This window comes from Bombyx mori, chromosome 15 (assembly GCF_030269925.1).
Source record: "Bombyx mori chromosome 15, ASM3026992v2".
Lineage (NCBI taxonomy): Eukaryota > Metazoa > Arthropoda > Insecta > Lepidoptera > Bombycidae > Bombyx > Bombyx mori.
In genome coordinates this window covers 9999445-10017500 of record NC_085121.1, presented here as the reverse complement: position 1 = coordinate 10017500, position 18056 = coordinate 9999445, and the positions used below count along the sequence as shown (strand labels likewise).

Sequence of the window (18056 nt, the reverse complement as noted above, 5' to 3'; positions counted from 1 at the left end):
AATAAAATTAATTAACATTGTCTGTTTATTAAATTTGATACGGTCCATCATACAGAGTCTACAAACAATTGAGCGATTTCATAGAAAAAGACTTCATCAGTGTGCTAGTAATTAACTCAAAACAATAATTCATCTGGCGGGATTGCATGACGCGAGACAAAAAACGAAAGGTCGGAACGACCGCGCCAAAAACCAAAACGCTCCTTCCAAAACAAATAAAAGTTAAACAAAAAACGAAGTCAGTTAATAAGCTGGATGACATTTGGGAATTTGAAAAATTCATTCGAAGCATTATTAATAGCACTCTTGAAGTGGGTTCCTCCGTATGATTATTAAAATGAGAAGACGGCAATTACTTTTTCTTAGACAACGTCCATTGGATCCATTAATCCGAGACTTTTGATTCGTTCAAAAGTTACTTCTACGTAACAAGAATCGGATGGCGTGATTGCAAATAATTTTATAAGGTCCTTTAACAATATGTCATCTCGTACAAGATCGTCCTTTTTCTTATATTTCAATAAATAAAACGACCGCTCGTAACTTTACATTGTTCGGAGCGCAACCTTGTGACGATATTTCACAAAATCATTTTTAATAAAATAAAAAAAAAATTACAAAGCGGGTTCTTTATGCATTTCGGGCCTACATTTGTTATTATGAGAGAATGATAATGTGATTATTGTTTTGCGAGCTGTGGAATGATTGATGGTCGATTGTCACGGATAATGAAGCTTTTTCGAACCGAAGAATTTTATGCCTTATTCCATTTGAGAATTAAGTTCATCAGGTAAACGGTTCCGCCGTTGGTGAGCTCGTCAATTTGACAAAATGTGTATGGTTATTCATTACAGTTTATGTTCCATTCGTTATTATACAAACAAAACGTTTAACATTCTCTAATTGTATTTGAAATGAGCAGGATTCTAAGTAAGAATAACCGATACCAAACTAAGTATTTAAGTGCTGCGGTATAATCGTTTGATACAAACATCGAAGATGCCTGGACAATAGCCAACAAATTAATAATTCACGCTTACAATACGATTAGATGTAATTTTAATTTGGCCGTTTCGATACGGTCTCGACCGAGTTCGACTTTGTTGTTTTCTGTTTGTGGTATTTCGTCAATAGCTATTATTGTTGTGTCGTGTTGATCGTCTGATTGTACGCCTCTACCTCGATATTTATAGTGATTGCCGTCCGACATAAAAAAAAATCGATATTGTTTAATTCGAATAACGTGTAGCGGGTCCGATCAGTTGACCTATTGATGAAAACCATGCCCGATCTTATCATAGAGGAGACCGTGACTGTTGACCTACCACAAGAGTTGTGCAAAATTATAATCGTTTACACAGCACAAAATTATATAATTGTTTTTTTTTTGTTTTTTGTTATTGAGGGATTACTGGTGGCCCGGAGGCCTTTCTATTTTCACCAGGACATGTGGACGAGCAAGGGCTCGGCCAGGAGGGGTGGGATTTTCCAACAGCTACCCGAGCGCCTCCAAAGGAAATCTAACAACTCAAGAGTAGCTGCTTCACGATTCACGAATGAATCTAATACCGGATCGGAATCGCGACCCACTCAGAAGATCCGGCGAGAAACTCAGCGGGCTGGTGCATAGGTTAGGTTGCACGTCGAAATCTTTGCCGAGTTCGACGAGTACGATTTTCGGGGTCCCTAAGCCTGCTCCTAGTGTTAGAGCTAAAGGCGTCTAATGCAAGGGTTATTGGATTTGATGGATCCATAAGGACGTGTATTATACAATCCTCTGCTATACACACATATACTGTCTAAAAAAAATACAAAATAGGAGAAGGAGGAATTGGAACGAGCCAATTAACAAAAATATAATTCATGATATAATTCTGTCACCAGTTTTATTGTCATTATAACAACATTTGTTGACGTAACTATAATATAGGTAATCTAACAATCTTAGTATAACTAGTACTAAATTTAAAACTGAAATTTGATACCCAACAATTCATTGGGGAGGCCTATGTCCAGCAATGAACATCTGTGAGCTGAAAAATAGATCGAAGACAGATGAGTAGCAGCGACATAATGGTTTACCATTTGCAAATATACGTAACTAATAAATGTGATCAACATTAATTTGCCATAAAAAAAAAACTTCATAACTTTTAAATATTTGTACAATAAATGATGATATGAGATATCGAAAAATCCAATTATCTTAAAAATAAAAGATGTGCCTTGTAGAAGGCGTGGCAGCCCCGCCCGTGATCACAAACCCACTCATTATCCACTTATCCACATCACTTCTGTGTGATCTTGCTTCATAAATTTACAAACGGATTTTCGTGTTTTTTTTCCTATTGAAAATTTAGGAACATATTAGGAAGGATTGTAAGATTTATTTATTTAAGCTTTCAAAATCAGAATCATAATAAATTATAAAAAATATCAGTAAACGGGCAACTTGGCAAGAATCGTCCCTAAAATTAAAGGCCGTCACAAGTCAATCTATTCACGCCGGTGAATCTTAAAAACCTAATAAAGTCAGCTTAGCTATTCACCCTTGCTGTAATCAGCGTCTAATTCCGTATTCGCAGCTTACGATAATGATTAACGACAAACTTTATTAACTCGATCTACACGGATTACGGGATTCACACTGTGGCGAAGGGTGTTCGGAAAAAACAAACGAATTTTGCAAGGGATACCTCTAGGGGATATCTCAAACGTTTCGTTGATATAGGGTTAACACCTCTATTTACATTAATATTAATGTTTTATTGAAAAAAAAAATTTTTTTCAAGTTGTTGTGCAAATAAACATCTTCGCATCGAATAAGAGATCGACGCCGTGATCTACCTACTCGATATTGCTATAATTATTGTTTTTTTTTTTACTTAAATGATGAACGAACTTACCGACCAACTAAATTAGTTTACAGATTGTGGCGAGTCATCGAATAAAGCACGTATTTTCTCGACAGTGAAATTCGCCACAGATAATTTCTTTTAAGTTTACTCCTTAAAAATATTCCATTAAAAGAGTCAATAACAACAATTTGATGAGCACTAAAATTGACTATTCTCAAAAAAAACGTTTCAGTTTCCTAATTAATTAGATTAGTTAATTAATAGAGTTAATCACATGACACATGCATCAACTGTAGTGTTGAGCTATCGCGCTCCATCTAGTGTCTAGTTTAGTAAAATATCTCATTATCATTTCCTGACTTTATTACACTACACTTTGTACTGCAAATTGAGTTACTGTACAAAAATTTAGCACAGACGGTAATGATTTAATACATTAACTGAATAATTGACGTAATATTTTAAATATTAGTTTAAGGTAATCTTTTTAAGCTATTTTTAGTAGTTTTCATTAATTTTAATATAAGACGTTAAATGAATACAGTTGGCACTCTGTAAGCATATTTATTATAATAATTTAAGAAAGAGAACGATACCAAAGTTAATTTATATTTCAGAAAATATGATGCACGCCTGACGATAGATGGCAGCATGTGTATTGTTTGTGAATTGGCACGTTAAATCGCATCAATAAAAAGGAGCGAAATTATACACAATATGGTCTCAGTAAAAAGGTATGTTTATTTACTCCGTTTACCTATTGGTTATGTAATTATATTCGCACTTTCAAGGTAAATTTCAGTCTTGCGCCCGATTTGACATATTGTGCATTTTATAAAAATCTCAATAATGGGTGAACAATTCTCATGGCCCTTAATCGTATCAGTTATAAATAATGTTCTTTATAGTGATAGTTATAGTGAATACAGACAACAGTCAGTTTTCAGCTTAAATGAAGTTGAAAACGAGAATTTCCAACCTCGCTTGAGCTTTTTTGATTTTAGTTGGTTATGGACACTATTAAGAGATTTGTGTACCTTTTTCACAAAAATATGGCCTCACTCCTTATTAGACAGCACCCCACCAAATTAATCATCTCTGAAGTCGCATAATGCCTACCTTGTACCCTATTGACTAATTGAGAATCTTCTATACAGCCTTGAGCATTAAGTCGGCAATTCTTTTTAAAACGCTGTTGCATGACGTTCCAAATTCGAACGTAATATTGTTGTTTTTTTTAATTGTAACACTATTTATGGCCAGTGCGTGTAGATAAAATAAATACGTAGCTATCTTTTAATAAAGTAGGTAATAAATATTTATCTAATTGTTTCTTTTAAATTTTGTTATGATGAACGACCGTCACGCCTTACAGACTGTCATATATTTTTCATCGGATAGTCACTAGTAAAACACGCGCGCGCAAGTGTCAACATCACACGAAGAAGTCGGATACGGGTGATTATGATGAGTTGTAGTTTGAAGAATTTATCTTATCGCGCTGTCTAGAAGGTGGCGAGTTGAATTTATAAATTCATTCAAATCATGACTATATCGTTATGTTAATGTAAAAATCATGTAATTTTAGTATATACCTACAACATGTTTATTAGGTCATTAACAAATTGAAATATCAAAGCCACCATTTTCAGTCTGTTTTGCCGCATTTTCTATTTAAATAAAAATTTTACTAGTTTCATTCGGCAACCCTGTTAATAAAATCTCTATGTCAACAAATAAAGAGGGGTTTAATAGTAGCCCCGAGGGATGCGTTTGTTTTTAATAAAAGTTTTTATTTAACTATAATATGAACAGTATACCAACTTGCAAAACAATTATGTATTTCATACAATAAATTCAATGTTTAAACAGTAATTGATCATTGTACACTGTAGATAAATAATATTAAGGTGTGTATTTAGTACCTGCTGTATGCACATTAATGGCTTATAGCCATGTTCTAGTTTTCAGGATATCGAAAGAACTAGTGTTAATCGGCACAATAACTTTAGCAAAGTTTAGCATAGACCAGAAGCAAACCTATCTGATAGCTGTTTTTAAGACCCTTTATTATTGTTTCGTACGTATGTCTGTATTTTAATACCTATATATCTATATTTGAATGAATCCTAATTTAATCCATAAATACAAACCCCTGAATTTCTCGCCAGATCTTCTCAGTGGGTCGCGATTTCGATCCACCGGTAGATACAACTTATATACGATACGATATACTTAGTCTGGCCATAAATACTGTTATAATTAAAAATAAACAAAATATTATATTTGAATTTGGAATCTGTGATTTTTATATGATTGCTCATTGAGTTTTCTCATTTTGACGCCAATACATTGTACAATATTTTGCGATATTAAAATGGAATGGGGTGATAAAGAGAACCGAATCGCTGTGATTGCATTACACAAAGTAGGTATGGAGCCAAATGCAATTTTTAAAACTCTCCATACGCTTGGTACCTATTAGTAAAATGTTTGTGTACCGGGCTATTAATAGGTGCAATGAGACCTCCTCTGTTTGTGACAGAAAAAGATCTGGCCGTCCACGTAGTGTTCGTACGAAAAAGGTGGTCAAAGCAGTAAGGGAAAGAATTCGAAGAAATCCTGTCCGAAAGCAAAAGATTTTATCTCGGGAGATGAAAATAGCACCTAGAATCATGTCGCGTATTTTAAAAGATGACTTAGGACTGGCAGCCTATAAGAGACGTACTGGTCATTTCTTAACTGATAATTTAAAAGAGAATAGGGTGGTAAAATCGAAACAACTACTGAAGCGGTACGCAAAGGGAGGTCATAGAAAAATTTTGTTTACGGATGAGAAAATTTTTACAATTGAGCAACATTTTAACAAACGAAATGACCGTATTTATGCTCAAAGCTCTAAGGAAGCTTCCCAATTAGTCGACAGAGTGAAACGTGGGCACTATCCGACTTCAGTGATGGTTTGGTGAAGTATTAGCTATGAAGGAGTGACTGGGCCATACTTTTGTGAAAAAGGTATCAAAACATCGGCACAAGTGTATCAAGATACCATTCTTGAGAAGGTAGTGAAGCCCCTTAACAACACCATGTTCAATAATCATGGATGGTCCTTCCAGCAAGACTCGGCGCCAGGTCATAAAGCTCGGTCTACGCAGTTTTAGTTGGAAACGAACGTTTCGGACTTCATCAGAGCTGAAGACTGGCCGTCGTCTAGTCCCGATCTTAATCCCCTGGATTATGATTTATGGTCAGTTTTAGAGAGTACGGCTTGCTCTAAACGCCATGATAATTTGGAGTCCCTAAAACAATCCGTACGATTGGCAGTGAAAATTTTTCCCATGGAAAGAGTGCGTACTTCTATTGATTTTGGCCTCAACGTTTAAAGGACTGTATTGCAGCCAATGGAGACCACTTCGAATAAGCTTTTTATACTTTAAATTGTTTTATATTTATATATTAAACTAACACACTGTAAAAGTAATAAATGTTATTTGCCATAGTATTTTTTTTGTTTTCCTTTGTAACAGTATTTATGGCCAGACTAAGTATATACGATAGGCCCTTAGGCTACCAGCGATAGGTGAAAAAAAAACAAATATAAGGTCTGAGAAAACTAGAAAGTAGTAGGGCGCAGCTTTTTTTTTTATTGCCTAGATGGATGGACGAGCTCACAGCCCACCTGGGGTTAAGTGGTAACTGGAGCCCATAGACATCTACAACGTAAATGTGCCACCCACCTGAGATATAAGTTCTAAGCCTCAGTATAGTCACAACGGCTGCACCACCCTTCAAACCGAAACGCATTACTGCTTCACGGCAGAAATAGGCAGGGCGGTGGTACCTACCCGTGCGGACTTAAAAGCTCCTACCACCAGTAATTACGCAAATTATAATTTTGCGGGTTTGATTTTTATTACACGATGTTATTCCTTCACCGTGGAAGTCAGTCGTGAACATTTGTTGAGTACGTATTTCATTAGAAAAATTGGTACCCGCCTGAGATTCGAACATCGGTGAAACGCTCAATACGAATGCACCGGGCGTCTTATCATTTAGGCCACGACGACCTTCAAAAGTTATACCAATCCCTGGGTAGCTGAAATAGCCTTCGAAAGCTAGCCATTAGGTAAGGGAAAAAAATCCATGAATTGAATCTTTGAACATTTTAAGGCATCCAACTAACTTGAAATTTTGCACACTCATCAAGAGCCAATGACAATAGAAAATGTTTATATTTCATTCTAATATCCTGACCTGAATTAATGGGTGCCGCATGAACTGAACGATTGCCAGCACAACGAAAGCCTTAAGGTATACGAAGGCATTTTGAACCGAATTATCAGTCGGAATGAAAAAAAAAAAATTTTTTTTACATTAACACCTTCTATCTGTCACCAAGATTATAAACAGGTGAGTTGCAAAAGGTCATGGTTCGGAGGGACAGAGCCAATGCTCCGTCTCGCCTTAGTAGGAGAGCACGCCAGCTCCCTTGAGTCTTCTAATCGGATTTGGCTGCAAGAGCATACCGAACAACGAGTTTTGGTCAGCTCTATCAAGCGGTTCTTCTTCTAGTTGTCCGAAAATCGTTGAACTTCATCCATTATGGTTGGGATTTTCAGGTACTCGTGGATTTCCGAATTTCGAGTATACTAAGGCATCGACGAGAATACCCTCAGGATACTGTTTTGAGCTCTCTGGAGGCACATAATTCTTGATTTGCTGACTGGCGACCACAGTTGGACTCCATACGTCCAGATCGGTTTTATTATTGACCAATACACCATTAACTTGTTGGATAAGGCAGACCGTCCAGCGTGAAGCCAGAGTAGGTTTCTAAATCGAAGATTATTTTTGTTACGCCTCGTTTTTATGTGGTCTTTCCATGTCACCCTTTAGTCCAGGTGAAATCCAAGATACTTAACACAGGTTGATTCCGGTAATGTGTCGTGGCTGAGTTTGCAACAGTCTGGTCACTTCATTAGGATTACTGCTACAACTGAAGAAGGCTGCATCATCGGCAAAGCTTGCTACAGCTGTTTCTGGTGACTGAGGTGGTTCACTAGTAAAATATTGTAGAGGACCGGACCAAGTACGGAGCCTTGGGGCACTCCGGCTCTGCAGGCAAAAAAAGAAGATCTGCGATTGGCGAAGAAAAATCGGATTCTTCTTGATTACACTTGTTCACACTTTTTTTCCTACCTAAGCTGATGGTATTGAGAGACCATTGCAGCGTAACCGGGCAAGTAGGTGAGCTCACAGGGCTCAAACCTGACGTTGTTGCTAACACGAACCCTAGCAAGAGCCGTGCTTGGCAGAATCTACCACCAGATCGGAAACGCAATCCACTGAGAAGATCCGGCGAGAAACTCAGTGGGCTGTCTGTAGGTTAATTTACTCGCCGAGCCCTTCGTCACAAGCGACGGGTTCATGAGTACGATTACCATTGCTTGAGGTGCCTAAAAGCACCGTTAGTGGATTGAGAGGATCCGAAATGACGTGTTTTGGGCGACATCGATTGTTTACCATTGGGTCCATAGGATCGGGAATGTAGTTACCGGCTAGTTCACACCCAAATACACCCAATGGTGACTGTATGGTGGGTTAGTGCCGGTATAATTCATATCAGCTTCTTACCAAATGGCATCAGAATTACTGCGGATGTGTACTGTGAGAAACTGGACACGATGGTGAGAAAGCTCGCGGAACTCCGACCGGCCTTAAATAATTTCTCGTCCCCGCTGCTTCTACGACTACGTTCGACCTCATATGGCACAACAGCTAAGCTTCAAGAGCTAATAGGGTTGGAATTTTGAGTCATAAACCGTACATCATAAACCTTGCGCCGACCGACTTCTAGTTTTGCTAAGGTTTGGACGTTTTGATAAGGTTTGCAGAGATGCATCGATGGTGCCATGGGTGCACTGAACGGCAACTTCATAAATAAAGATCATTAGATCATTAGAAAATATTAATTTATTCTTAAAAAAGTAGATAAATGAAACCGCTATTCCATTTTTGTGTTCCAAAGTACCCGGTATTGAAATATCATTTGGTATACAGTAAGTAATCAAAAATATCAACAACAACACCTAATTCACAAAAAATCTTATCGCGGTACATAATCAATAAGAATTATTGACTTAAGCGCTACAATCAGTATACATTACTTGTTTCCATCTTAGTTGTAGCGAAAAATGAATTTATGTGTATTTGTCGCATGAGTTAGTTAGTAGTCGGTCTGTATTATTGTTATTAAAAGTGTTCAATTAGATTAAAATATAGTTGTACAGAGACAAGTTTTATTTGTAGTAGTGCTTATGAACGGTATGTTTTAATAGCGAAGTATAGTGCAACATGCAAATAAACATACTTTATGTAGGAAATTACTTTAACAATGCCAGAATAATTAGCATATAATTTCAACCCGCAGTGAAATGAAATTGAGGAATACAGTATTGATTTTTGTTTCAAACATCTTCGCATTTTAAATTAATGTCTACATATTTATTTTTATTGATTTAGTAATTACTAAAACGTTGTTGAATTGTCGTTTAGTTAATGAATATGAACTTGTCAACAGATATGCAATGCGGGGCCGTGTAATAGCTCTATGGTTACTACTTGGAGTATTATGCGCCGGTGGTATAACTGCCATACTGGCCTTCACCCTTAACAGAAATCCAGGATCTTCCTCAATTGATTATGACGCAGATTTCTGTCAGCCGCTCATTATCGCTCACCGTGGAGCCAGTGGCTACGTACCAGAACATACTCTCGGCGCTTACGCTCTTGCTATTGCAATGGGCTCTGAATACATAGAACCGGATGTCGTTATGACGAAAGACGGGCATCTAATAGCGAGACATGACAATGAACTAGGATTGACTACTGATGTCGCAGAGCATCCACAATTTGCTACTAGATATCGGACGCAGTACGTCGACGGGACGTTAGTTAGAGGTTGGTTTACAGAAGACTTCACTCTTGCTGAAATCAAAATGTTGCGTGCTATAGAACGTATACCAGAAATACGCCCGGGTAACGTTAGAATGGACGGCAGCTTTGAAATCCCCACTATGCAAGAAATTATTGATCTAGCAAAAGGCATGGAAATAAGTTACGGACGACGTATTGGTATCTACCCAGAAATCAAACATTCTACCCACTTTCAACATCTGGGTCTCGCTATGGAAAAACCATTAGTAGATCTACTTCACGAAAACGGATACACGGGACCTGAAGCTCCCATTTATATTCAATCGTTCGAAGTCACTAATCTAAAAGAATTGAGTCAGATTACTGGTATCAGGTTAATACAACTGCTTGGAGGAAGAAAAACAGCCCAGCCATATGATCAGGTACAACTTGGTTCTGATCTTACATATGGCGATATGGCTACTCCTGAGGGCCTACGTGACATCGCAAGGTACGCTTATGCAGTTGGACCTGAAAAATCATATATCATACCTCGTGACGAAAATAACAGGCTAGGTCAACCAACCAGTTTTGTTCGTGATGCCCACTCAGTCAATTTAAAAGTGCATCCATACACGTTTCGCGCCGAAAATCTCTACCTGCCCGCAGAACTACAAAGCGATGATCCTTCGCCATCAGCAATCGGAAATTTTAGAGGTGAACTCAAAGCATTTCTGAGTACAGGAATAGACGGCATGTTTTCTGATCAACCTGATATCTCTGTTCAAGTTAGAGGGCCCTGCGAGTGATTTTCATTTTCTTTCCGAGGACGCCTACGTGAAAAATAATGTACATATATGACATTACCACACGTGAAGTAATTAAGTGTTAATAGATAATCCTCTTATTGTCTTAAGAACACAATTATGCGTTGATAAAAGTCAAACAAAATGACAAATTATCTTTAATTTAAATGCCAAGGACACGTGCTTATTGTGTATACGAAAAAATGTTAAGTACTGATAATTGTTTTTATCACTCCTATCGACTCGTGCTATACGAGCAGTGAAGTACAGTGAAGATATTATTTGAAGAGGAAAAGTTCGTGACACAAATAGACTCGTGTAGCACTTACTTACTCTTATCTGTGCTCAGCGCACGAGACTACCCGCGTGGTTGATGAAACATCTTTGATACACCAGTACGTCACACACAAAGTTTATCTCAATACACATTGTACACTTGACTATAAAATTAAGTGGTAATAAATTGTATTTTAATGTTCAATAAATTTTTTTCTATCGCTAAGAGTTCCAATCTAGTGTCGACACCACACAGTGGTAAACAACACCTACAAAACTTGCATACTCCCCGTCATGACCTATGCAAGTGTAGTATCGGCTCATGCGGCCCGCACTGGCTTAAAACCACTCCAAGTTATTCAATCCCGTTTTTGCAGGATAGCCGTCGGAGCCTCGTGGTTTGTCAGGAACATCGACCTGCATGATGACCTGGATCTAGAGTCCGTTAGTATCTACAGTTGGCATCAATACGCCACTTCGACAAAGCGGCACGACACGAGAACCCTCTCATCGTGGCCGCCGGTAACTACATTCCTGATTCTGCGGACAGAATGGAAAACACGTCAAAAACACGTCATTTCGGATCCTCCCGATCCACTTACGGTGCCTCAAGTAGGTGCCTTATGTACCTCAAGCACCGGTCATAGTTCTCGTCGAACCCGTCGCTTGCGACGAAGGGCTCGACAAGTAAATTAACCCACAGACACAACCCACTGAGTTTCTCGCCGGATCTTCTCAGTGGGTCGCGTTTCCGATCCGGTGGTAGATTCCGCGAAGCACGGCTCTTGCTAGGGTTCGTGTTAGCAACGTCGTCAGGTTTGAGCTCCGTGAGCTCACCTAGGTACTGGTTAAGGTTACGCTGAAATAGCCTCTCAAGGCTATCAGCTTAAGTAGGAAAAAAAAGGTAAACAACCTAACTTAACCATATAGATTATAGAAAGTATGTTATAAAATGTTTGGAATAATAATAATAACCTTGGGAGTAATGGATACTGACTATGAGCGAACGTGAAGAAATCAAACTTTTTTTTTTCACGTCCTTACGGATCCATCAGACCTATTAGACGCTTTCAGTACAGCTGACACTAGGAGCAGGCTTAGGGATTCTCGTAACCGTACTCGTCGAACTCGGCAAAGAGTTGGACGTGCAACCTAACCCATCCATCAGCCCGCTGAGATTCTCGCCGGATCTTCTCAGCGGGTTGCGATTCCGATTCGGTAGTCCGGTAGCCACCTGTTCTGGTGAAACTTGAAAGGCCTTCAGGCCACTAATAATCCTTCCTTCATATTAAATTAAATAAAAACTTTGTTTTTGTTTGATCCTGTTAGCTGATGCTTTAGAAATCCCATTGTTAAATATGAATCACATGCGCGAAAGAGGAAACCAATAAAATGAATAAACAAAGTTAGAGCTACATTACTCTGGGAAATTCCGGTCACCAGTATATACGGGGTGTCCCAGAAAGAATGGATAATCCTGAAACACCTCATAGTAGACCTATTGGGAACTCAAAAAAAATAAATAATAAAAATTCTTAGGTAGTACCCAAATTAAAAATAATGAAAAAATACCAAACTTCATGATTAGAATTAAAGTTCAGATTAACTTGTATAAAAAATTACACTAGCTACTCAAACGATTTCCTGCATATTCCTTAGTATAGTCCTTGTAGAATATTATAAGACCAAAACGCCTATGGATTTGATTTATTTGTAGCTGTTCCAGAAACGCACAGCAGTATGGAAAATATCAAGTTTTTTTTAAAAATGCGTAATTTGGGTACTACCAGAGGTTTATTTTTGTTTTTATTTTGTGTCCCCCAATAGCTCTACTACGAGGTGCTTCAAGATTATCCATTCTTCTGGGACACCCTGTATATAATTTTGAGGGCGCCTGATCATTCCATATATTGTGCTATCTGAACAGTAATACGAACCTATTGATTTTGTACACTAGTTTAAATGTCATATTGATAACGGCATTGAAATTTTTATTGTCACGAAGGAAAAGATACGATATAATAGAAGAACTTATTGTTTACTGAATCTTGAGAAATAAATGTGTTTTAGAAAATATACTGAGGTTGGAAATGTTTAAACCAGCATTGACGTTATGTAGGTATTTACGTATTATAGAATGGAAAAATTACCATAGATTTTATTCATTTATATGTACATGCTTGTAATACGAATACAACGATCACTTAAATTTATAATTCAGTAGCGATATCGAGTTTTGTAAAAATCACGACGGTTTTATTCACATAATAAAAAAGAGGATAATAGCAGAAAAAGACACTGGTACTTTAGAGTTTATTTTAATAGTTCTTAGTAATTTTAGTGGTAGATTAACGTTTTAATATTCTATGTTCACAGTAGAAACCTCTGTGTCAATTTTAATTGAAATACTAAGTTGGAATGTTCTCATAAATTTTCTCGTGTCTAACGTTAATGAATAACTTCTAGTAACAAAAATCTAATAGCATCTTAGTCTATCGCGAAAATGAAGTATTCGAATGGCCGAAAAGAATATAATTCAAATTAATAAATGCGAGATTAAGCCGTAAAAATAGTTTTGTGTCTGTAATTATTTTTTTATGGCTTAGATGGGTGGACGACCTCACAACCCACCCGGTGTTAAGTGGTTACTGGAGCCCATAGACATCCACAACGTAAATGCGCCACCCATCTTGAGATATAAGTTCTAAGGTCTCAAGTTTACTGGTGGTAGGACCTCTTGTGAGTCCGCGCGGGTAGGTACCACCGCCCTGCCTGTTTCTGCCGTGAAGCAGTAATGCGTTTCAGTTTGAAGGGTGGGGCAACCGTTGGAACTATACTGAGATCTATTATATGAAGACCTAACTCAAGAGCAGCTGCTTCGCGAATGAATCTACTATCGGATCGGAATCGCGACCCGCTAAGAAGATCCGGCGAGAAACTCAGCGGGCATCTCAAAATTATGCACAGATGAGCTGCGAAGTAGCTCGGTGTGCTTCTGCTTGTAAACTGTAAAATTGTTCTCTGCTGCCTACTATTTTTAATATTTCCTAAGTAAACGATGAACCTAAACATGGTCATATTTAGATTATCCTTTACGTGGTTAAATGTTAAAATAAATTTCCAAGACGGGACAGGTCAATATCCCGCTGATGTAATTTTATTAATATAATTATACATCAAGTTATTGATAAATCGATCATACGAAAAATGAAGAAAAATAGAAGAATATCAATAGAAAGTCGCAGACAATAAATATCTAAATAATTGTATATAGACATACTTTAAAAAAACCGACTTCAAATAGAAAAAAAAGATATTCCAAAACAAATTAATATACACTAAAAAATAATCATCGAAATTGGTTGGCGTGATATTGAGCTAATGAGTTATTCATCTATTTGTCGCGCACGTACTTAATGCAAATTTAAGACTTATATGGTTTTCTCATGGATACCATTATCAGAACTGGACTAAATTTAAAATGGGACAACACGGGAAGCGTCAGCTTTCTAATAAAAGAAGAATCATCAAAATCAATTTGCCCAGTCAAAAATAATGAGGTAAGAAACATAAAAAAACACTAGACGATGACCGAGCTCTGCTCAGCATTTACTTTTTTGATAAATTCTGTTTTTTAGAAATTATATTTAAATACGAATTACATAAAATGATGAAATATTGTGTCTTTAAAGCAGTTAGTTGCTCTCAATTAAGAAAAATAGTATTATTATTTGCCATTAGATATCGGGAAGAGTCATAAAGTTGATTATCGATAAAGTTGATTATTGAAAAGACGAATAAAACAACATTTTCTGAAAATAAATCGTAGCTAGATCGATTTATCGCCCCCGAAATCCCTTGTATACAAAATTTTATGAAAATCGTTGGAGCCGTTTTCGAGATTCAGATTATATATAATATATATACAAGAATTGCTCGTTTAAAGGTATAAGATAAGATACAGTCGAATTGAGAACATCCTCCTTTTTTGAAGTCGGTTAATAAAATTTCTTTCTTTGCTCTTTAAATGAATTCTTTAAATTAATTCAGAAAACTGCATTGGTGAGTCTAAACGAAAAACTTCCTTTAATTATAGAAAATACTCATCGCTACTTTAAATGTAATTTAATAAACCTGTATTTATATGAATTACTCGTGTATATTGACATCACTTTTCCTCGTGTGCGTTTCATGCGCGACCTCGAAAAATATTTTTCCTGTCTCATACACTTTATTTAACGTCTGTACTTGTACCACTCGGATGGAGTAAATCGCGAGATATCTGTCAATCGATACCAGCTACACAGATCTGTTTAGTTTAGTGACAGTATTTTTTTGTGTGTTCTCTCACGGATATTTGGGTAAGTCACAAGAAAAAAGATAAAAAAAAATATTGTTGTATTATGGTTTATTAAAAGTAATTATACTTTCACACGTTCATCAAAACGTCACAGAATTATTTGTTTACATTTTTATTTATTTATTATGTATAGGTACGTTTCGTATTTTGTGTATAAGGCAATTAATAGATAATTTTAAAAATAAATCCTGATATACATATTATGTAGGTATACTACAAACATTACTGAGCATTTTGAATGTTAGTTAAAATTGTTTATTGTTATGAATGATTACGTTTCTTATTCATTATCGCATAATGATTTTAGCCTTGGCTTTTATGCAATGTAAAAAGGTCACGGTGCTTACTATTAAGAAAATGCATCTTTGTGAACTTTATCATGAATTAATTATTTGTATCGTTTATCTTGTTAATATTGAAAAAAATCTGGAAACAATTTCATGTACATATTTATACTTGTCCGTCGATACCATCTATTCAATCACATTTATTCTTATTACATTTGAAAAGGAAAATAAAAAAATTCTTCTTCCAACAGGTTAGCAATATGAAAATCTTCGGGCTGTTGGTGCTTTCCTTTAGCACCGTGGGGATCACTTTTGGAATTCCAGTAAATGAGAACCTTGATTTCAATTCTGAATTCTTAAACTCAGATTTCTGTTCGCCACTAATCATTGCCCACCGCGGAGCCAGCGGATATGTCCCCGAACACACCCTAGGTTCTTATGCTCTCAGTATAACCATGGGAGCTGATTACATCGAACCTGATCTGGTAATGACGAAAGACGGGGTACTTGTGGCCCGACATGACAACGAACTGAGTTTGACAACCGACGTCGCAAGTCGTATTGAATTCGCTACACGCAACCGGACTCAAACAGTGGACGGATCTGCTATCACCGGTTGGTTCACGGAAGATTTTACACTGGCCGAAATAAAAACGTTACGAGCTAGAGAACGCATACCAGATATCAGAGCTGGCAACGCACGTATGGATGGCACCTTCACGATTCCTACGTTTCAAGAAATCATTAGTCTGGCGAAAGGTCTGCAAAAAAGTCAAAAAAGAACTATTGGAATTTATCCAGAAATAAAACATAGCACACATTTTAAGAAACTAGGTCTGGCAATGGAGGAGCCTGTTGTGAACATACTCCATAAAAACGGATACCGTGACCCATCCGCACCGGTTTATATTCAATCGTTCGAAGTTACCAATTTAAAAGAACTTAAAACAAAGACCAGGCTTCGTTTGTTACAACTATTCGAGAGTGATAAATCTCTACAGCCTTTCGACCAACTAGAACTGGGAACTAATCTTACGTATGGAGAAATGGCTTCACAAGAAGGCTTGAAGGAAGTCGCCAAATACGCACACGCAGCCGGTCCTGACAAAAGCTACATAATTCCCCGCGATACAGACAATCGATTAGGTGCTAAGACTACATTTGTAGACGATGCACATGAAGCAGGCCTTAAGGTCCACCCGTATACATTTCGCGCCGAGAACGCATTTCTACCAACGGAATTCCGGAGTAATGAATCAGAATCGAATAGTGGAGATTTCGAAGCTGAATTAAGAGCGTATTTGGATGCAGGGATCGATGGTCTGTTCTCAGATCAGCCGGACAGAGTGGCTCGTCTTCGAGGACCTTGTTTGAAATAGTAAGACTTGAACTGGCACCGAAATGATAATGGAAAATAAATAGTTAAAAACCTACCTACGGTACAATGTTGTTAATTTCTATTTGTTTAAAGTAACCTAATAAAATAACCTTTTTTTTTTTAATTACGTTAAATATTCACTTTTTAATATTATGAAATACTAGCTGACCCGGCAGACTTCGTAGTGCCTCAATCTATAAATAAAAAACCTAAGCTTTTGTATAAAATAAACTTAAAACAAACAAAAGGAATCCGTCCGACGGGGGACACATCAAAGGAAAAACAAAATTGATATTTTATTTAATTTCGAGCATTTTCATATTTATCTACCTTTTAAACCTTCTCTGGACCTCCACAAATAAATCAAGACCAAAATTAGCCAAATCGGTACAGCCGTTCTCGTGTTTTAGCGAGACTAACGAACAACAATTCATTTATATATAATAGATAATCGAGAGCAATGAAAGTGGGTCACCTAAGGAAACCTATAAATCTTGGAAACTAAGAATGCTAGCTTAATAAAATAAACGGTGTTTAATAGACAATATAACACCCCTTAAATGAAAGTAATAAAATTAATAAGTCACTACATTTTATTTATTAAAAATTACTTTAAAAAAAACTGCTGATCTCGCCTTAAAACCAAAATAGGAAATTGTACAACAATATGATTTTCTTAAATATTAATACTTTGTATTGCCTCCTCGTGTTTCAATTACTGCGTTTACGCGGTTTGGTATGCTGTACACCAAGTTTCTTATACGATTTTGCTAAATATCCTCCCATTCCTCTGTGAGAGCAATTTTGAGCTCACGAAGCGTGATTGAGAGAGGGTTTCGTTGTTTTACGCATCTCCCTACCTTGTCCCATGCATGCTCTAACTTTATTGTAACTATACTTGAGACCTTAGAACTTATATCTCAAGATGGGTAGTGCATTTACATTGTGGATGTCTATGGACTACAGTAACCACTTAACACCAGGTGGGCTGTGAGCTCGTACAAACCCACCTAAGCAAAAAAAACACGATCGGATTGATATCCGCGCTGCGTGCTGGCCACTCCATACGAGTAATCTTCGTCTCTTGTAAGCAGTCATTCACAATGAAACCTGTATGAGGTCGGGCATTATAATGCAAAAAGCATCCTCACCCAAATTGACTATAAATGGCCGAAC

The 18056-nt window shown here is 37.1% G+C and overlaps 2 protein-coding genes across 5 annotated transcripts; both read left to right on the top strand.

The window, feature by feature from the left end:
• The first annotated feature begins 3475 nt into the window (after positions 1-3475).
• LOC101740291 (uncharacterized) lies at positions 3476-11064 on the top strand. 4 transcript variants are annotated; one of them, XM_021349579.3, is made up of 2 exons: positions 3476-3592; positions 9439-11064. In XM_021349579.3, exons 1-2 carry the CDS (start codon positions 3576-3578, stop codon positions 10580-10582), a joined length of 1161 nt encoding a protein of 386 aa, XP_021205254.1. In that variant the 5' UTR covers positions 3476-3575; the 3' UTR covers positions 10583-11064. The 4 variants fall into 4 exon arrangements, with proteins under 4 accessions (XP_021205254.1, XP_012548040.1, XP_004928458.1 ...); XM_012692586.4 differs by lacking the exon at positions 3476-3592 and adding an exon at positions 4204-4316; XM_004928401.5 differs by lacking the exon at positions 3476-3592 and adding an exon at positions 8940-9094.
• Positions 11065-15162: 4098 nt separating this feature from the next.
• Glpq (glycerophosphoryl diester phosphodiesterase) lies at positions 15163-17581 on the top strand (the record flags this gene model as incomplete). Its single annotated transcript, NM_001043518.1, is given in 2 exon segments — positions 15163-15216; positions 15754-17581. A coding segment is annotated over 1 exon segment (1119 nt). The 3' UTR covers positions 16882-17581.
• Positions 17582-18056: the final 475 nt, after the last annotated feature.